The 17,662-nt window shown below is 42.2% G+C and overlaps 1 protein-coding gene across 2 annotated transcripts in view; it reads left to right on the top strand.

Moving 5' to 3' along the window:
- DLEC1 (DLEC1 cilia and flagella associated protein) overlaps positions 1-17,662 on the top strand; it is an 87,985-nt gene that overhangs the window by 57,567 nt on the left and 12,756 nt on the right. For both annotated transcript variants that reach the window (XM_077491230.1, XM_077491231.1), the window contains exons 27-31: positions 391-542; positions 711-826; positions 3,898-3,968; positions 7,594-7,817; positions 11,057-11,221. In XM_077491230.1, the coding sequence (XP_077347356.1) occupies positions 391-542; positions 711-826; positions 3,898-3,968; positions 7,594-7,817; positions 11,057-11,221 (728 nt within the window). The remainder of the gene's footprint in view (positions 1-390; positions 543-710; positions 827-3,897; positions 3,969-7,593; positions 7,818-11,056; positions 11,222-17,662) is intronic.

Below are 17,662 nucleotides of genomic sequence, written 5' to 3'. Positions count from 1 at the left end.
AGCAGGATCTAAAATTTTCCGACAATAAAATCCGATCGCATAAATTCCGATCGCCTGTAGACAATTTCGATGGACAAAGTGCCACGCATGCTTAGAATAAGCTAAGAGACGAAAGCTATTGGCTACTGACCCGTCTATAGTCCCGACGTATATGTATTTGATGTCACCTCGTTCAGAACGATCGGAAATTCCGACAACTTTTTGCGATCGTGTACGTTATGCAATACAAGTTTGGGCCAAAATCCGTCAGAAAAAATCAGACGGATTTTGTGGTCGGAATGTCCGACCGTGTGTATGGGGCATAAGACTTAATATATTTAGTGAATTTTTAGACACTGTGATATATTGGAAAAAAGAGAAAAATAATGTAGGTTTGTTGTGTGCTTTTAGATACAAGATCTAGAATATTATCAGATGGGAAAGGAGTTGCTTTTATTGCTCAGCCAAGCTCGGGAATACTTGGACCATTCCAGGAGATATCGATTAATGTGACTGCTTATAACAATATGTGGGGAGAATATTCAGATCAACTTGTCTGTACGGTATGTGTTACTATATGTGTACCAAAGGCCTAAGCGTTTCTTGTATGAACATAACAAAGAAATATTGGGGAATATATAGAATAATGAATACTAGGATTTGCATCTTGGTCTTTGCAGTTCAGTGTTTTGATACTGATGTAAATCAACTCTGTAAATTTTTTTCTTTAGGTTGGAGATCTAATCCCTAAGGAGATTCCTATGAAAATTAATGTAAAGGGATGTCCCCTCTACTTCCAAATGGCAGGACCAAGACCTAATCGTCAGACAGAAGGTCCTGCGTTAAGGTATTTAACGTCTAAGCCAAATTAGTAACTTGTAGCAGGCCTGCGAGTAAGGCACAAAGCTACAGCTTCCCAAAAATATGAGATGACAGTTTCCTGACCTTACTGTTTTTGGCTGGATTCAACAATAACCTTATGTATGTAGTTTCCTTGCCTGTCTGTTGCATGTCCACTCTTGGGGGGAACAATTGATGAGAAGGGTTACCAAACCTGGCATAATAGCTAATGCCCACTCCAATAAGTAATAACTGTTTGCCAGAGCTGCTTTTCTTCTACATGTTGTGTGACATGTCTCATCCAGCTTCCCTCATAGGTTTATAGGAGCCTACTTACATGTTCATATTGATGAATAGCATACCTTCTGTACTTACCGTATTTTTCGGACTATAAGGCGCACGTAAAAGCCTAAATTTTCTCCCAAAAACGACCGTGCGCCTTATAATCCGGTGCGCCTTATATATGACCTGTTGACATCGCTGGAGTGCTTTGTTAACAGTATCTGTCAGATGGGCGCGCATGGAGTCACAGATCAAGTCTCTTGACGTTAACCTTCGGACTATAAGGCGCACGTAAAAGCCTAAATTTTCTCACAAAATCGACCGTGCGCCTTATAGTCCGATGCGCCTTATATATATGGAAATATCCATTTTATCAGCCGGTCGTTGCTAGTGCGCCTTATAATCCGGTGCGCCTTATAGTCCGATGCGCCTTATATATGGAAATATCCATTTTATCAGCCGGTCGTTGCTAGTGCGCCTTATAATCCGGTGCGCCTTATAATCCGGTGCGCCTTATAGTCCGAAAAATACGGTACATTCATTTTTTCACTTGCGTGAGTATACTGTACATATACAGAAGGCAATAATGTGTTACACTTTTCATGTAACTTATTCTCTGCATCCAACAATGTCTCCATAGTGTTGTTCTAATTATCAAAATTATGTGGGCCAGACAAAAGAAATCAAACAGTTTTTTTCCATCAACGCAAAGAGAATTATTGGACGGGAAATGTTGGATGTGAGCTTGTTGTCAGAATGTCCGACCATGTGTATGTTCCATCGAACATTTGCTGTCGGACTTTCCGCCAACAAATGTTTGCTAGCAGATTCTCAAATTTTCCTCCAACAAAACTTTGTTGTCGGAAAGTCTGACCGTGTGTACACAAGCCCGTCGCACAAAAGTTCACGCATGCTCGAAATCAAGCAGAAGGAGCCGCACTGGCTATAGGAACTTCCTTTTTCTCGGCTTGTCGTACATCTTGTACTTCACCGCGTTCGGAAATTTGGAATTGTTGGCCAACATTTGTATGACCATGTGTATGCAAGACAAGTTTGAGCCAATAACCTTTGAAAAAAAATCCACGGTTTTGTTGGCGGAAAGTCCGATCGTGTGTATGCGGCATTAGAATACCCTAAGGCTGGGTTCACACTGCTGTGGTGTACGAGATTGGATGTGATTCGCACCCCACTGCAAATCACATGCGATCTCTGTGCGATGCGATTTCAGCCATACAGATAGTATGGCTGAATTCGCATCGCATCTGGCCCAAACTCATACAGGACCCTTTTTTTGGTCCGCAGCAGAATCGGATCGCATGGGTGTTCACACCATGCGATCCAATTCCTGTCCGAGTTTGCAGATCGCACTGCGATATGCGAACTGATTTGGAGGTGTCATTAACTTTTCACTGACAGTCCCAGCAGTTCGCATAGGGCAGTGTGAACTGCCGCCGGGAGGCATGCGATGCGGGAACCCGCAGTAGATTCGCAGGGTTCCCGCATTGCAGCAGTGTGAACCCAGCCTAACAGTGCCTGCGGCTGATTGGCTGCAGCTGCTGTTTGGCCAACAATTTTCAGCCCAGATTCTTTGACAATCTACTTTTGCTGGGCTGGCAGGGCACCCACTCTAAGGCCGCGTACACACGAGAGGACTTATGTCCGACAGACCTCCAAAGGAGTTCCGCCGGAGTTCCGACGGAGTTCTGGCGGAGTTCTGGCGGACTTTTCGACCGAACGGACTTGGACACACACCATCACACCAAACTCCGACGGAGTCGAACGTGATGACGTACGACTGGATTCGAATAAGGAAGTTCATAGCCAGTAGCCAATAGCTGCCCTAGCGTCGGTTTTAGTCCGTCGGAGTAGCATACACACGAGCGGATTTTTCAAAGGGGACCGGGTCCGGCGGAGTTCCGTCGGGAAAATTTGAAGCATGCTTCATTTCTAAAGTCCGTCAGACTTTGGCGAATCAAAAGTCCGTTGCAGCCCACACACGATCGAATAGTCTGACGGACTCAGTCCGTCGGAGTTTGGATGTTGAAAAGTCCGCTCGTGTGTACGGGGCAAAAGAATTTTGGCTGATTGTTCTGAACTGGCTGAAATTCCAACAGTGTATGGCCAACTTTAGCCATGCAGTTGTCTTGTGGGTATAGCTTTAGAACATATCTGCCTGGAATGTATTACCACATATTTGGCTTGAGTTACTATAGTGTGAAGTCATGTTATGTAAACTTGTGTTTGTTTTAAACGTCCAATCAAATTACAGTGTACATGCCATTAAAAATCACACTTCACGTGAACCAACAGAACACATCAGCATGAAAAATGATTGCGTTATGTTGAATAGAAGAGTACTGGTTTCTTGCCATGAATTTAAAAACTTTGGCTGTTGAGCTCCCTTATGTGACCTAAAGCCTAGGAAAAAATCACACGGTCTCTGGCTATAACATTTTAGCACACACCGATGTCATTGTTTTTTTTTTACTACACTGAAGTCTTTTACATCTATATGTAAAACCACTAGATAAACTGTAGTACTTCTTTTTTAATTGCCCTGCACTTAGCGGTATGACATACTCTCATGATCTCTCCTTACACTTTAGTAAATTAGAATGATTACTGAAGATACTAGAATACCCATATACTAGAATACTGGTAGATAGGATCTTAATGGTTTTATAAAAAAAAAAAAAAAAATTATATATATATATATATATATATATATATATATATATATATATAAAAAATAATTATAATGTAATATAGGAGAAATAATCTGTTTATCTTTTTAAGGTTCGGTACACATGTGTCTGGTGGAGACACCATTTCTCGCTGCTTGCGTATTAACAATCCAAGTCCCTTTGGTGAGCATTTTGTTTCCCTGTGAATGAGCATTATATTTTAATGTGGATTAACAAACACTGCTATTAATCGAATGTTATGATGTAGATCACCTTTTTCAAGATTTGGCATCCAATTTATCATGTCCTACTGCACAACATGTGGCAGCACAAAGAATTCTAGTCCATTCTCCATCGCTTAGCATAAAGGTTTATCAGAATATGGGCTAGACATGTATGGTTTACTTCAAAGGGAAATAGACTGTTCACTTTGCAAGGGATGTTGCACTTTGCAAGAGAATTTGCCCCAGAGTTTAGTGAATGAGGTGCAGCAATGTTGACATCCATTATTTGTGTGCAAGCAAATATGCTGTTTTAATTTTCCTTGTAGTGTGGGTATTCTTTGCAAAGTAAAACTTCACCACATGCACTAAACTCTGGGATTACCTTGCAAGGGGCAACTTCTATATAAAAAAAAAAAAAAAAGTGTGCTGTCCCTTTATATCATGAATATATAAGTGATTAACAAATGCATGAATAAGTGAAAATGACAAATATGAAATAATCACATATCCCTTTTAAATCACAAGTGTACTAATAATTGATAAATCCATTAATAAGTGCAAATAAAAAAACGTGAAATGATCCAACTCAATTAATATGTGCAATAAAACATTCTGACAAAAAAAAATTCAAATGAAAAACAAGTTCATATGAGCTAAAAATCTATATTGAATCAATTGTGACAAAGTGCTCCATGCTTGTAAACTTCCACACAAAAGTGCTCCAGTGCTCAAAATGTGCTCCTTAAAAAGAGGGGGGCTTTTGCCAGACAGTAGTGATTTTGAGTTACAGAGATCAAAAAGCGTTTAATATGCCCACTAAAGGTTGGTACTCTCACTGTCGGACCCTCGAATGGTTAAATTACCTCATCCTTGGAGTGTGTATCAGCCTTAAAGTGGTTGTAAACCCTTACAAACCACTTTGACCTACAGGTAAGCCTAGATTAAGGCTTACCTGTAGGTCCAAGAAATATCTCCCAAACCTATACGGTTTAGGAGATATTTGCCCGAAGACGGGCACCGCTATCTACGGCGCATGCGCTGTAGACAGCGGCGCGCAGGCCCACTGAGCGGGGCCTCATCGATGACGGCAATGCCGCGAGTCTCGGCTCCCGTGCGCATGCGCGGAAGTGACGTCATCGCTGCTCTGGCGAATCACAGCGCCGGAGCAGCGAGACCCACGGAGACCCACCAAGAAGATGGACGCTTGGAACTACAGGGGACAGCGGTGACTTCGCTGGCTCCTGTGTCAGGTAAGTGACACATAATGGACTACTATGCGATGCATAGTAGTCCATTATGCTTTGCCTTTACATTGAATGAAAGAGGAAGTTAACTCATCAGGGTTTACTTCCTCTTTAACATCAGATGTAGATCACCACGATTCAATCTATGAAGCACAAACAAGGAGAAGCCTCATAGTGCAGTATATTTAAAGTGGAAGTAAACTCCCCTATCGTTTTCAGCCAAGGAAGCTGCTATCTTTGCCTCTGTTTAATCTTCAACTGCTATGGTGCTGCACATGTGATTCGTTATGACACCAGCCATTGGATGGTTTGATAGTTTGGCTGAGAGCACAGCCAATGTGCAGTTAGCATTCCCAGCATGCCTTTTTTTTATAACTGTTTAAATCCATGGGTTTGCTTCCACTTTAAACACAATTTTATTAAAAAGAAGTAACTCATTTACAATTAGGCAGGTAAAAACAAGCAGTATGGCATAAAACCATCCGGCCGCAGTATCAGCCCATACCCTGCCAAATGTTGACGTCACACTCAGACTCAGCCTGATGCGTTTTCCCAAAATTGGCATCCTCTGGGATTGGAGGTCAGAAGAAAGATCAGAGAAAGGGCAACTTCTGCTGCAAAATAAACAGCCTATTGGTCTTTAGTAAATCAACCTCATAGGTGAAATGTATATAAATAAATTCAATGACCCCAATCTTGCCCCATCCAACATAAAAATCACACACCCATACCTCCCTCCTTTTGCCCTTTATCCACTCCCCTCCTTTTTTTTATTCTTCTAACTATTCTTCCTCTTCTTTTCCCTCCACTTTTTGCTCCCCAGAGGGGCCCCTCTGCCCATGGTAGGTTCTCCTTAACTCCTGAAAAAGACCTTGGCTTATTACTGGATAAATCCAGGTTTAATCCTGTTAGCAAGAAATGCCAGTAACTCGATTGCTTCTTCTTAAATCATTATTGAGCACTGACAGCAGTGCGACATCTAAAGTGCTAACATGTTTTGGCCGGAGCCTTTCTCAGGATAGCACTCTAGATGTCGCACTGCTGTTAGTGCTCAATAAAGATTAAAGAAGAGGCAATCAAATTGCCCGCATTTCTTGCTATTTTGATGTTTATAAGATACAACAAGCACTGTTATTCAGCTCATTATTCTACAATCATGCGGTAAAGCCTGGGTGAGTTTTTGTCTCAATCCTGTTAGGGTTAGTTAATAGTTCATGCTAATGAATACTGGACACTATATAGGTACAGGCAGATTTTCTGTTTATTTGATACATTGAATGGCTGATACTCAGGGATAGCAAAGGCAAGGTTTAAATCAGAAGAAAATATTCAGGGAAAGAGTATCAAAAATGTATTATATGTAAAATCTGTGGTAGGTTAGTGACCTACACCTCAATAACGTATCCCTCAGCAGCACCAGAGACGTTCAAATGTTTGCCTCTGAATGTACTTGTGCTAGCTTAATTAAAGACATTTAAAAAAATAAAATCAAAGACAATAGGGGGTTGATTTATAAAGACAAGAAGACTGTGCACTTTGCAAAGTGCAGTTGCTCCAGCGCTTAGTAAATGAGCAGAAGCTCTGCTGACTTCCATCATTCAATCATGTGCAAGCAAAAATTTTCCTTGCATGTGACTGGGTGTTCTTTGCAAAGTGAACCTTTACATAATTTACTAAGCTTTGGAGCAACTGTACTTTGCAAAGAGCACAGTCTATTTGCCTTTAGTAAATCAACCCCAGGGTGTGCATTTTCAGATAACATTCTGTGGCTGTACACACGATCGGAGATTCCGACGGAATGTGTCCGATCGGAGCGTTTTGTCGGATATTCCGACTGTGTGTGGTCTGCATCGGACAGTTTCCGTCGGAATATCTGTCGGACCAAATTTTCCAACTTGCCGGAAATATTTTCCGACAAAATGCTCCGATCGGACATACTCCGATCATGTGTAGAGAATTCTGATCGGACAAAGTGCCACGCATGCTCAGATCAAATTCCTACATCAAAGCTATTGGCTACTAGCCTGAACGTAGTCCCGTCGTAACGAAATAACGCCATCACGTTCTGAACGATCGGATTTTCCGACAACTTCGTCCGACAGTGTGTATACAACAGTTTCGGACAAAATCCGTCGGACAAAATCAGACGGACAAAATCAGACGGATTTGGTTGTCGGAATCTCCGACCGTGTGTACAAGGGCTTATAGTTAATACATCCAGTTTTCAACTCAGTTATCCAGTCACCTGTCTAATCTTTCCATAGGTCATTAAACATTGGAATTGATGATTTATTGATAATAAGTTTGTAGAAATAACTTCTGTCATTTCATGACTTTCAGACATCCGGCTAGATTGGGAGACATACAATCGAGAAGAAGATAGCTCCAAATTTGTAGACCTTGTGATGTTGTACGGAGACCCTTTCCCTCTAAAGGACATGGATGGAAATGAAATTGTGGATTCCAGTCTGGATACCCCAGAAAGTGGCAGCTCATCTCAAGACTGGGATAAAATTCCCAGTACATCGGAGTCATCGTTATCAGTTTCTCAAAGAAGCCCCAGTGTAAGTATTGAAATAAAAAATAATTCTACCCAGAATTTTTGTTACAATTATCAATATTTGAAAGATTATTTGTAAGTGTTTGGTGTTGGGGAATGTTGGGGGGGGGGGGGGGTATGATGGTTGATAATTTTTTTTTGTTTTTTTTTCCTTTTCTTGTTTGTGGGGAATATGTTGGTAGTTTTATGTTGTAGAGCAGGGATATGCAATTAGTGGACCTCCAGCTGTTGCAGAACTACAAGTCCCATGAGGCATAGCAAGACTCTGACAGCCACAAGCATGACACCCAGAGGCAGAGGTATGATGGGACTTGTAGTTTTGCAACAGCTGGAGGTCCGCTAATTACATATCACTGTTGTAGAGGATGGATGTTTTGTATGTTTTAAAAAATATAAAATAAAGAGATATTTAAAACAATTATCAATGTTTCTGGTCAACCAAACCATAGCATTTTATATATCTTGGGAATAAAAAAATAAAAAAAACTCAACTATAGTTGTCTTTGTCACTATCTTCTATGCCTTCAAGAGTTGGTGAGCTGCTGTGGGACTGGTCCTGTAGCCTCCTGGGATGTGTGAAATTATCCCAGGAGGCTGAGGGCAGGTAAAGGAGGATGGGATGGGTGTTGTGGGCCAAGGTGACATCATCCTCGTTTAGGGAATGAAGTGGGAGTAGGTATCACCAAAAAGATATTTACTCCCTGATAAACAAACTTCCATTTCTTAATAGCCTGGAGGGAGGAAGATTAACTTTTGATGTTCAGGTGAATGGCCACTTTAAAGTGGTTGTATACCCTCAGAAAAAAAAAAAGTAAAAAAAAAAAACCCTGTAAGGCAAAGGCATAATGAACTAGTATGCGCCACATACTAGCTCATTATGAAATACTTACCTTAAAACAAGGTCCCCGTATCGCCGGCCTGTCCACGCCGAGAGAGCTGACATTTTGCCCTCAACGTGTCTTCCAGGTTCATGGCTCCAGCGCTGTGAGTGGCCGGAGCCACAATGACGTCACTCCCGCGCATGGTCTGGCAGTGTCTGCCGGACCTTCAGCCAGACATTTACAGCGCATGTGCCGCTGACGTCAGCGGCTGCGTGCAAAGTGAATATCTCCTAAACCGTACAGGTTTAGGAGATATTCACTTTACCTACAGGTAAGCCTTATTATAGGCTTGCCTGTAGGTAAAAATGTAAAAAGTGGATATACAACCACTTTAATTATAGAATATAAAATACATGAGAATTAACATAAGATTGAGACCTACTTGTAATGTTTGCCGTGGGTGAGCAACATAATTTATGACCAGTGATGACATCATGAAAAACCCTGAGAAACAGAAGACGTTGCTATGTTATTCAAGCAGCTTGCTGCCATTTTTGGATTCTGTGAGCTATTTATTATTGTTATTAATAAAACCAGTAATAATAACAATAATAATATTATAAAAAAAAAACTATTTGCATCTGCACAACCTAACCACAATGCAATTTTAGAAACGCATGAACCTAGTCTGTGACAGAATAACACATGGGTTTAAACAGTCATACACATCAGGGACGTGCAGTCAGGGGAGGCATTTAAGGCCATGAACATAAAAAATACCCCACCCCAAAAAAAGAGGTGGGTAGCTGAAGTCCTACCCCACCACTGGTCAAAATTTGGGGGTCCTGTCACCTATAGTTCCATAGATACAGGCTTTTTCTACAGCCTGTCAGAAGCTACATACAGAGCGGACAGTTTAAATACAAGCTGGCACACTCTGTTTGCAGCAGACTGAGAGGATGAGCTCACAGTGCCTCTCACTTCTTGTCAGAAGCACTGAGCTTAATGGACTGCTTGGAGCCTTGGACCAATGGTAAAGCACCACTGGAACAAGTTGTCCAATAAAAATGCTGCAGTGGAGGCTCTCCTTTCACTGTATTGTCATAGAAGGGGGCATATGTCTAAAAGACAAATGCTCCCTTCCAGCCCAGCCCCCTTAACTAGAAGGAAAAAGCATGGGTTTGGTATAAGATTTACCCATAATCCCATGTTTTTCTCACACAGTTAAGAGGCAGAATGAGAATCTTCTGCCTGCTGAAAAGATACTATTTTAATCAAGCTAAATTATACTATATGATATAACATAATAATATATTATTTATCTATTTACCGTAAAATTACTGGTTTGAAGTTATAACTTCAAACTTCAGTAATTTGTTGGTTAAATCACCTATTTAAGTACAGTTTTTGAACATATAGTAAATTACCTTAAAAACAATATATAATAGTTATTTGTATATTGCTTACTTATGGTATTTAACCACTTGCCACCCAGGCCAATTCTGACACTTCTCTTCTACATAAAAAAAGAAAATTACTCAGAACCCCCGCATATTATATATATATATATATATATATATATATATATATATATATATATATTTATTTATATATATTTAAGCAGACACCTTAGGGAATAAAATGGTGGTGGTTGCAACTTTTTATGTTACACGGTATATGCACAGCAATTTTTCAAACGCGTTTTTTTTTTTAACTGTTTCGTGAGTATAAAAAAAAACACTATAAAGTTAGCCTGATTTTTATTTATTTTTATATACTATTAAAGATGATGTTACGCCAAGTAAATAGATACCTAACAAGTCACACACTCGTGGAATGGCGTCAAACTTCTGTACTTAAAAATCTCCATAGGCAACATTAACATTTTTCACAGGTTACATGTTTTGTGTTACAGAGGAGGTCTAGTGCTAGAAGTATTGCTCTCGCTCGAACGTTCACGGCCAGTGTAACCTGTGTGGCTCGGATACTAGCCAGTGCCTCACCAGCCACTGACCTCACTGCACGTCCCTGATACACATTCTAGAATTAAAAATAATCTGGGCATGTAAAAGGCCATTCCTGCTCCTCTTTAGCATGTACTGACAGGGTAGGTTCAAATTCAACAAAATAAAAATCTGTGCTCCCAGTGTTCATTAGGACTTTTGTTCTTCATGCATCACTTGGAAAAGTATAATAGTAGAGATGAACACAAACATGAGGCTACTAACCCACAATGATCCTATAGCAGGGAGAGCATACCTTTTGTTTGGTAAAAGAAATTTGTTTTTCACGAAAAAAAAAAAAACAGTCCTTCCAACTTCAGAAAAAGACAAACAATATTACTAAGTATTACGTCTAATAGCCATTAGAACTGTATGTTTTTGTTAAGATGTGGCTTATAATGTAAATCTTCTTCTTTCAGCAAACAATTGGTATGGAACAGATCACGGAGGTTGAAGAATTGAGTGACAATTACGATGACCAAGAAAGAGAGTTTTCTCCAGAACATAAATTAATTTCCGTTATTCTGAGACCTCATGAAGGAGTGGCCTCTGATTACCCATATTGCATCACTCCAAGACAGACAGTAAGCCAAAAGTTTACTTGTTTATATATACCATAGAATCCTATACTCTGAATATATTGGCAAACACAACACCATGTTTTAGTGTTGGCATGCCATGCAGGTGTTGGTCTACATTTGTGTGTCACAAAAAATACTATTTTTTTTTGTGTTCCCTCCCTCCTATATTCAATTTTATTTTTCCAAGCTTTATCTATTGCTGTCCCCAGCTTCTTCCTCTCTCCAGCACTGCTGGGACTGTTCAGGCAAACTGACAGTCATGTCATTCTGTCCGTTTCATGTGTGTAATGTTATTGCACAGAGCAGGTAAGTATAATATGTATAATATAATATATAATACCTTTTTTATTTTAAAGCAACAACATTAGCATTTAGTATCACTTTAATTGAGAAATTAAAGTTAATTACCTCCTGCTATGCTGTTTTGAATGGATGCACTAGAACAAGATATAAGACAAATTTGAAGAATGGCTCTAATCTCTATTCACATGTACAGAATGTTGTGGCTCAAAGCCTGGTCAGCTGAGGCTGTCTGTAAAAGACACCTCAGATGTATGCTTGTTTGAAGGAGGGCATCTTTTTTGGTGAGGCACTTGACTAATTCATCAAAGATGTCACAGGAGGAAGGTAGTTCTTACACAGCTGCAAATTACAAAACCCCCTCCCAGGAACAGCTACCTCTTCCAAACACAGGGCACTTCATCATCACTCTACCCAGACTTAAACCTAAGCTCAGCCCTTCCTTGACTTGGCCCACAAAGTCTTCCCTAAAGATCTCTTTCAATGTCCAATGGAGCAGCACTCTCACTCCTAAGAGTAGGGGATGTTTGTTACAGTTTACTTCTCTCTGGGTCACAGACATTCCAGACCTGTGGGTTCAATAGGTTACTTCAAAGGAATACAAAATAGAGTTCCAAACTCTACGCTCTCAATGCTTTATTCTCTCAAATCAATCAAAACCTGTCCAAGGACAGTCACATTAGCAGAATGCTCTGAACCATCTCTTGTCCCAGGGAGTAGTTATGCCAGTAACCCCACAAGTCAAGCTCCAAGGATTCTATTCAAACCTGTTCATGCTACCAATGTTCAGCAGGAGGAATCATCCTTTTCTGGACCTAAAATTCCTCAACAATTACCTTAAAATTCCAAAATGTTGCATGACGTCTACAAAGTTGGTTATTGTTAAGGGGAATACTTAGCATCCATAGACATCCAGGATGCCTATCAGCATATTATCAGATTTATGTGGTAGTGAGCCCTTGTAGAACGCTAACACGGGGTTCCCCAGGGTGCAGAGTCTAAGCCCCAGCTTCCTTATTTCCCTGATGGTGGGGATGGACTTACAACAAGCTACAACCAAGTAGTGGCCCCCAGGTACGCCCAGCTGATGATACAAAGATCACTCGTGTATGCAGAGTACAGATGGCAGGAGACAGAAGAGGATCCAGGAAATGAGCCCCGAGGTCAGGGCGAGAGGCTGACAGTACATGGGAATTCAGACACTAAATACACAAAACACTAGGCAAACAGGAGCTCAGAGAGGGAAGCAAATTGGCTATTAGTTAGAAGGTTTACCCGCTTCTACTCCTTAGGTTGCTTTCTTGGTAGAACTCCTAGTTAGCTACATATGTCTGTACAGATATGTTGTATGCCAGTTAACTTACAAATGCTTGTTGACTCTAAGGCCGCGTACACACGGGCGGATTGTCTGCCCAACTAAGTTCGTCAGACAATCCGACAGACAGTCCGTTCAAAATTTGCATGAACGGACTTGACCACACACGATGAGCAGACAGTCCGCTGAAAGCGTGCGCGATGACGTGTACAGCACGTACGACGGGACTAGAAAATGACGTCCTATACACTGCAATGCAACCTTCGGCCGTGTAAATCCTTTCTGAGCATGCGCCATACTTAGTTCGTCCAACTTGCCTACACACGAGCGGACTGTCCGCTGAAACCAAGTTTGGACGGACAAAACCAAGTTTGAACGGACAAAATTTCGGAAATTCCGTAAGACTTTGTTCGTCAGACAGTCCGCTGAAAGCTAAGACTAAGTTGGACAGACAATCCGCCCGTGTGTACGCGGCCTAAGCCTTGCTGATGAGACTGTTTACCAATGTTCTCTTAGCCTAACTCTGTGAAGGCTATGCTATTTCTCCTGATGCCTTCGCTGACATATTGTTCTTGTTTATGATATTTTTCTTATTTTATATGAAAATTCTTAATAAGCATATTTAAAAAAAAAAAAAAGGTCTAGCAGATCCACTGATACAAACAAACCCAAGGATAAACCGAGGAAAAAACCAAGCTTTACTTACCACCAGCCCACAGACAACCAAATAACAGTATGCTTTAAAAGAAGGGGTTTAGTCTGCACACATTTGCAAACACATGCGTAAGCCACAGACCGCCGTCTGGTACCAAACACTAACTTATAAGTGTCCCCACAGTGGAGGCACATGCATTCTGTTGGATAGGTGAGAGCAGGTGGACTGAAGGGGAGCCACCCCTTCTTAGAGGTGCAGGAGCAAACTAAACACCCAGCACAATGGCAACAAAGGTGTCAGTGAGATGTCTGACCAAAAAACACGACAGTGATACAAAAAGGCACCACTTGCTCACACCTATAGCTGGCTATCACAGTAAGAAGCTTGGAAGGCTAACAACAGATACAAACAAACAAACCCAAGGATAAACCGAGGAAAAAAAAGTAGTAAAATAGCTTTACTTACCACCAGCCCACAGACAACCAAATAACCTGTCTAATAGTATGCGTTAAAAGCAGGGGTTTAGTCTGCACACATTTGCAAAAGCATGCGTAAGCCACAGAGCCCCGTCAAGGTACCCAGGTATCTGTGGTACCTAACACTAACTTATAAGTGTCCCCACAGTGGAGACACATGCATTCTGATGGATAGGTGAGAGCAGGTGGACTGCAGATCCACTGCAGCAAGGAAGTAAGAATTACACAGACAGATAACTTCATGCTAAATCAGGGGTAGTGAATTAAAATTCACGGGGGGTCCGGTCAGAAAAATATTCTTCTAGCAGAGGTCCGAGTGTCATATTGGTGCTATGATTCCACATGATATCCTCCACATCGCAGCCTCCTGTGCACATTACAGACCCCTCATCTCAGACCCCCCATCACAGACTGGCCGCCCATCACAGACTGGCCGACCTATCACAGACTGGCCACCCCATCACAGACTGGCCAACCCATCACAGACTGGCCCCCCATCACAGACCGGCCCCCCCATCACAGACTGACCCCCCATCACAGACCGGCCCCCCCCTATCACAGACTGGCTCCCCCATCAGACTGACCCCCTATTACAGACTGGACCCCCTATCAGACTGGCCTCCCATCACAGACTGCCCCCCCATTACAGATCCCCCTCAATAGTAGACTCCTGTCCGGCACAGCACTCCCACCTTCCCACAAAGACCTACCTTATTCATAGAAGACGGAAAGCATGGCAGCCCTGGATAACGGGTGGGACTTTTCACATTAAAGGTTAGTGATCGATTGCTGGGACCGCCCTGCTGCGTAGCCCTTTGTCTAGAGTGGCCGCACTTCTCATCTTGTGTGAATAAGACAGGCAGTGTGAGGAGGGGGCAGTGCAGCAATCCTATCGAAGGGCCAGACCTGTGCATGGTGCACCTGCCATGCTGTGAACATAGCAGCACAAGGCAGGCAGGTGAGCCAGCAGCGGGGAGAGGAAACACAGGCAACACAGGTAAATAAGGCTGCGGGTAGTATTGCTACTGGGGCGGAACCAGACAGCGGCCCGCCAGTTAGTGATGCCTGTGCTAAATCATGACACATATTTATCCACCTTATCAGCACTTTCTGCACTATGCAGTAGGAGACAGTCACCTTCAGTTTGTTGTCGTTTGGTCTGTTCTCTGCTACCAGAGTAGTCACATAGGTCCTACCACCTTTTATTTAACCCTTCTAAAGAACTGTGGGATTTCTTCTGAAGGACTCTTCCTTATACAAACATTCACATGACAATCCAACTACTCCAGGCTTTCAGTTGAGTGATTCAATTTCCAAAAATCTGTTCTTCAGCCATTTCTTTACCTGGAATACTTTGGTGTTACTCTGGATACATCCAAAGCAAAGGTTTTCCTTCCAGAGAGGAAAATGTTCTCATTCCTGGGAATTGAGGTTAAAGAGACATCCCTTGGTGAGATTCTTCGCAGGCCTCATCTTAGCCGCCTCCTAGGCTGTTTCATTCCCCCAATATCATTGAGATCAATCTTGAAAAAAACATCTTATTGACATGGAACAAGAATGCTCCTTCTCTCAACCTACCTATGCTTCTGTCCAGCCAAGCAAGGAATTTCCTAGCCTGGTGGATCTTCAGCCCAGCCTTGACAATGAGGAAGTCTTTTTTTTTCTTTATCACTGGATAGTGATAACAACAGATGCTGGTCTTTCAGGCTGGGAAGGAGTGTTCCAGTCCCTCACGGTCCAGGGAACATGGTAATCAGTGGAAGTCAGGCTCCCCATCAGCATCCTTGAGCTCAGAGCAATAAAGATGACTCTGCAACACTGCCCCCCTCCCCTTTTGCATGAACACCCCATCAGGGTGCAATCAGGCAATGTCATGGATGTCATGGCCATTAAGGGGGTACCAAGAGTCATGTAGCTTTGAAGGAAGCAAGCCAGATCATCTCATGGATGGAGACTCACCTTTTAGTGATCTCTACTGTCCACATCCCAGGAGTGGACATCTAGAAGGCGGAGTACCTCCACTCCTACTGCCTGAACCAAGGGGAATGTACCCTTCACCCTGAAATCTTCAACCTAATATGTCAGAGATAGGAGACCCCAGATTTAACAACAAGCTACCTCTGTTTGTGGCCAAGACCAAGGATCATCTAGCAAATGCATCAGAAGCCTTAATAACCCCTTGGTCTCAGTTCAGGCTAATCTATTCCTTCCAGCATGAGTTCTACTTTGCCTGCTCTATGAAGCTGAGCAAGGAAGTAATTCTCATTCCATCATCAAACTGGCCTAGATAAACCTGGTACACTGACGTAATAAGACTACTAGGTCTCTCCAACAGACTAGACTTGCAGCATGGCTGTTGATGTCCAGGTCATAAGGGTCTCTGAGTCTGTCATTCCTACCTTACTAAAAGCAAGAAAAGCTGCTTCAAGAAAAATCTATTTAAAACACTCTGAAAGGACAGATTGTAGCTTTGTCCATTCTTTTTCAAAAAATAATCTGGCCTCCCTCTACCTCATCAAAACTTTTATTCAAGATATATCAGATCAGGCTTCCCTCACATCACCCTATGTTTCCTGGGGACCTCAACTTGGTTCTCTCTGTCCTGCAGAAACCACCCTTTGAGCCCATCAAGGCTATCCCCTTAGATGACTTCTCCTGCAAGGTAGCCTTTTTTTTTTGATCAAAAAAAAGTTTTATTGAGAAAACACATGGTACATAAAAGGAAAATAATTCAGTAAAGCTTGTCATTCCAGTATATCAAATTATGAAGACATTTACAACTTACAGTTTGAAAACATCAGATACAGAGACTTATTGCATCCCCCACCGATCGTATTCAACAAAACTCAACCCCAAATATACCACAACAGTCTGCACAAACAGTTACATAGACACCATAACTTGAGAACATTGGACCGATAGAGAGACAATGGTGACTTATACACCCCATCCAGGTTCCCCAGAGTCCCCCAGGGCGCACTCATCCCACAGGACACTGCAAAGTTCTCATCAGGACATGCTCCCTGGGGGACATCCCAGGAGTGTCTAGCCACAATTTTCCAAATTTATGGAGCCAGCCCCGATGTTGATAGATATATCTCTCCAGGAGAATTGCACCACTCATTTGAGTCACCCACGTTTTAACTGAGGGGGGGGCGTAGACTTCCAGCCAAGGAGAATATCCTTCCTGGCTTGAAATAGGGCCCTAGGGAAAGCTATCCTTGTCATCTCCTCTGAGATGACCTCCTCAAGAATTCTGAGCAAACAGTGGAAAGGGTTTGTAGGAATAGACACTAAAATTCCATTAAGAGTGGAGAGTACCTTGCTCCAGTAACGGTGGAGCTTTGGGCATCACCAGAGGAGATGGATAAGATCCCCCGACATACGCCTGCATTTACCACATAGCTAGTCAGGTAGCCTGCCCATCCAACAAAGCTTTTACTGGGGTGTAGTCTAATCTGAGTAGAATGTAATTAGGGTACCTTCTGTGATTCATTAGAACATATATTAGCCGACTGAAAGGCTTCCTCCCACTGATTTCCTGTTATGTGCCCACATTCTCCTCCCACTGAGACATTGCCCTAATAGGGTGAGCCCTCAGGAACTCCGTCAGGAGCATGTGGTAACATTGCGGTATAAAGCCATTTGTTTCAGACACTTTCTGAAGTGAATGAAAAATGGGAGTGGGTGAAAGCACC

This window comes from Lithobates pipiens, unplaced genomic scaffold, assembly GCF_037356315.1.
Source record: "Lithobates pipiens isolate NorthernLeopardFrog02 unplaced genomic scaffold, aLitPip1_a1.2 Scaffold_19, whole genome shotgun sequence".
Taxonomy (NCBI): Eukaryota; Metazoa; Chordata; class Amphibia; order Anura; family Ranidae; genus Lithobates; species Lithobates pipiens.
Note: the sequence above shows the minus strand (reverse complement) of the source record. Positions and strands in the feature narration are given on the sequence as shown.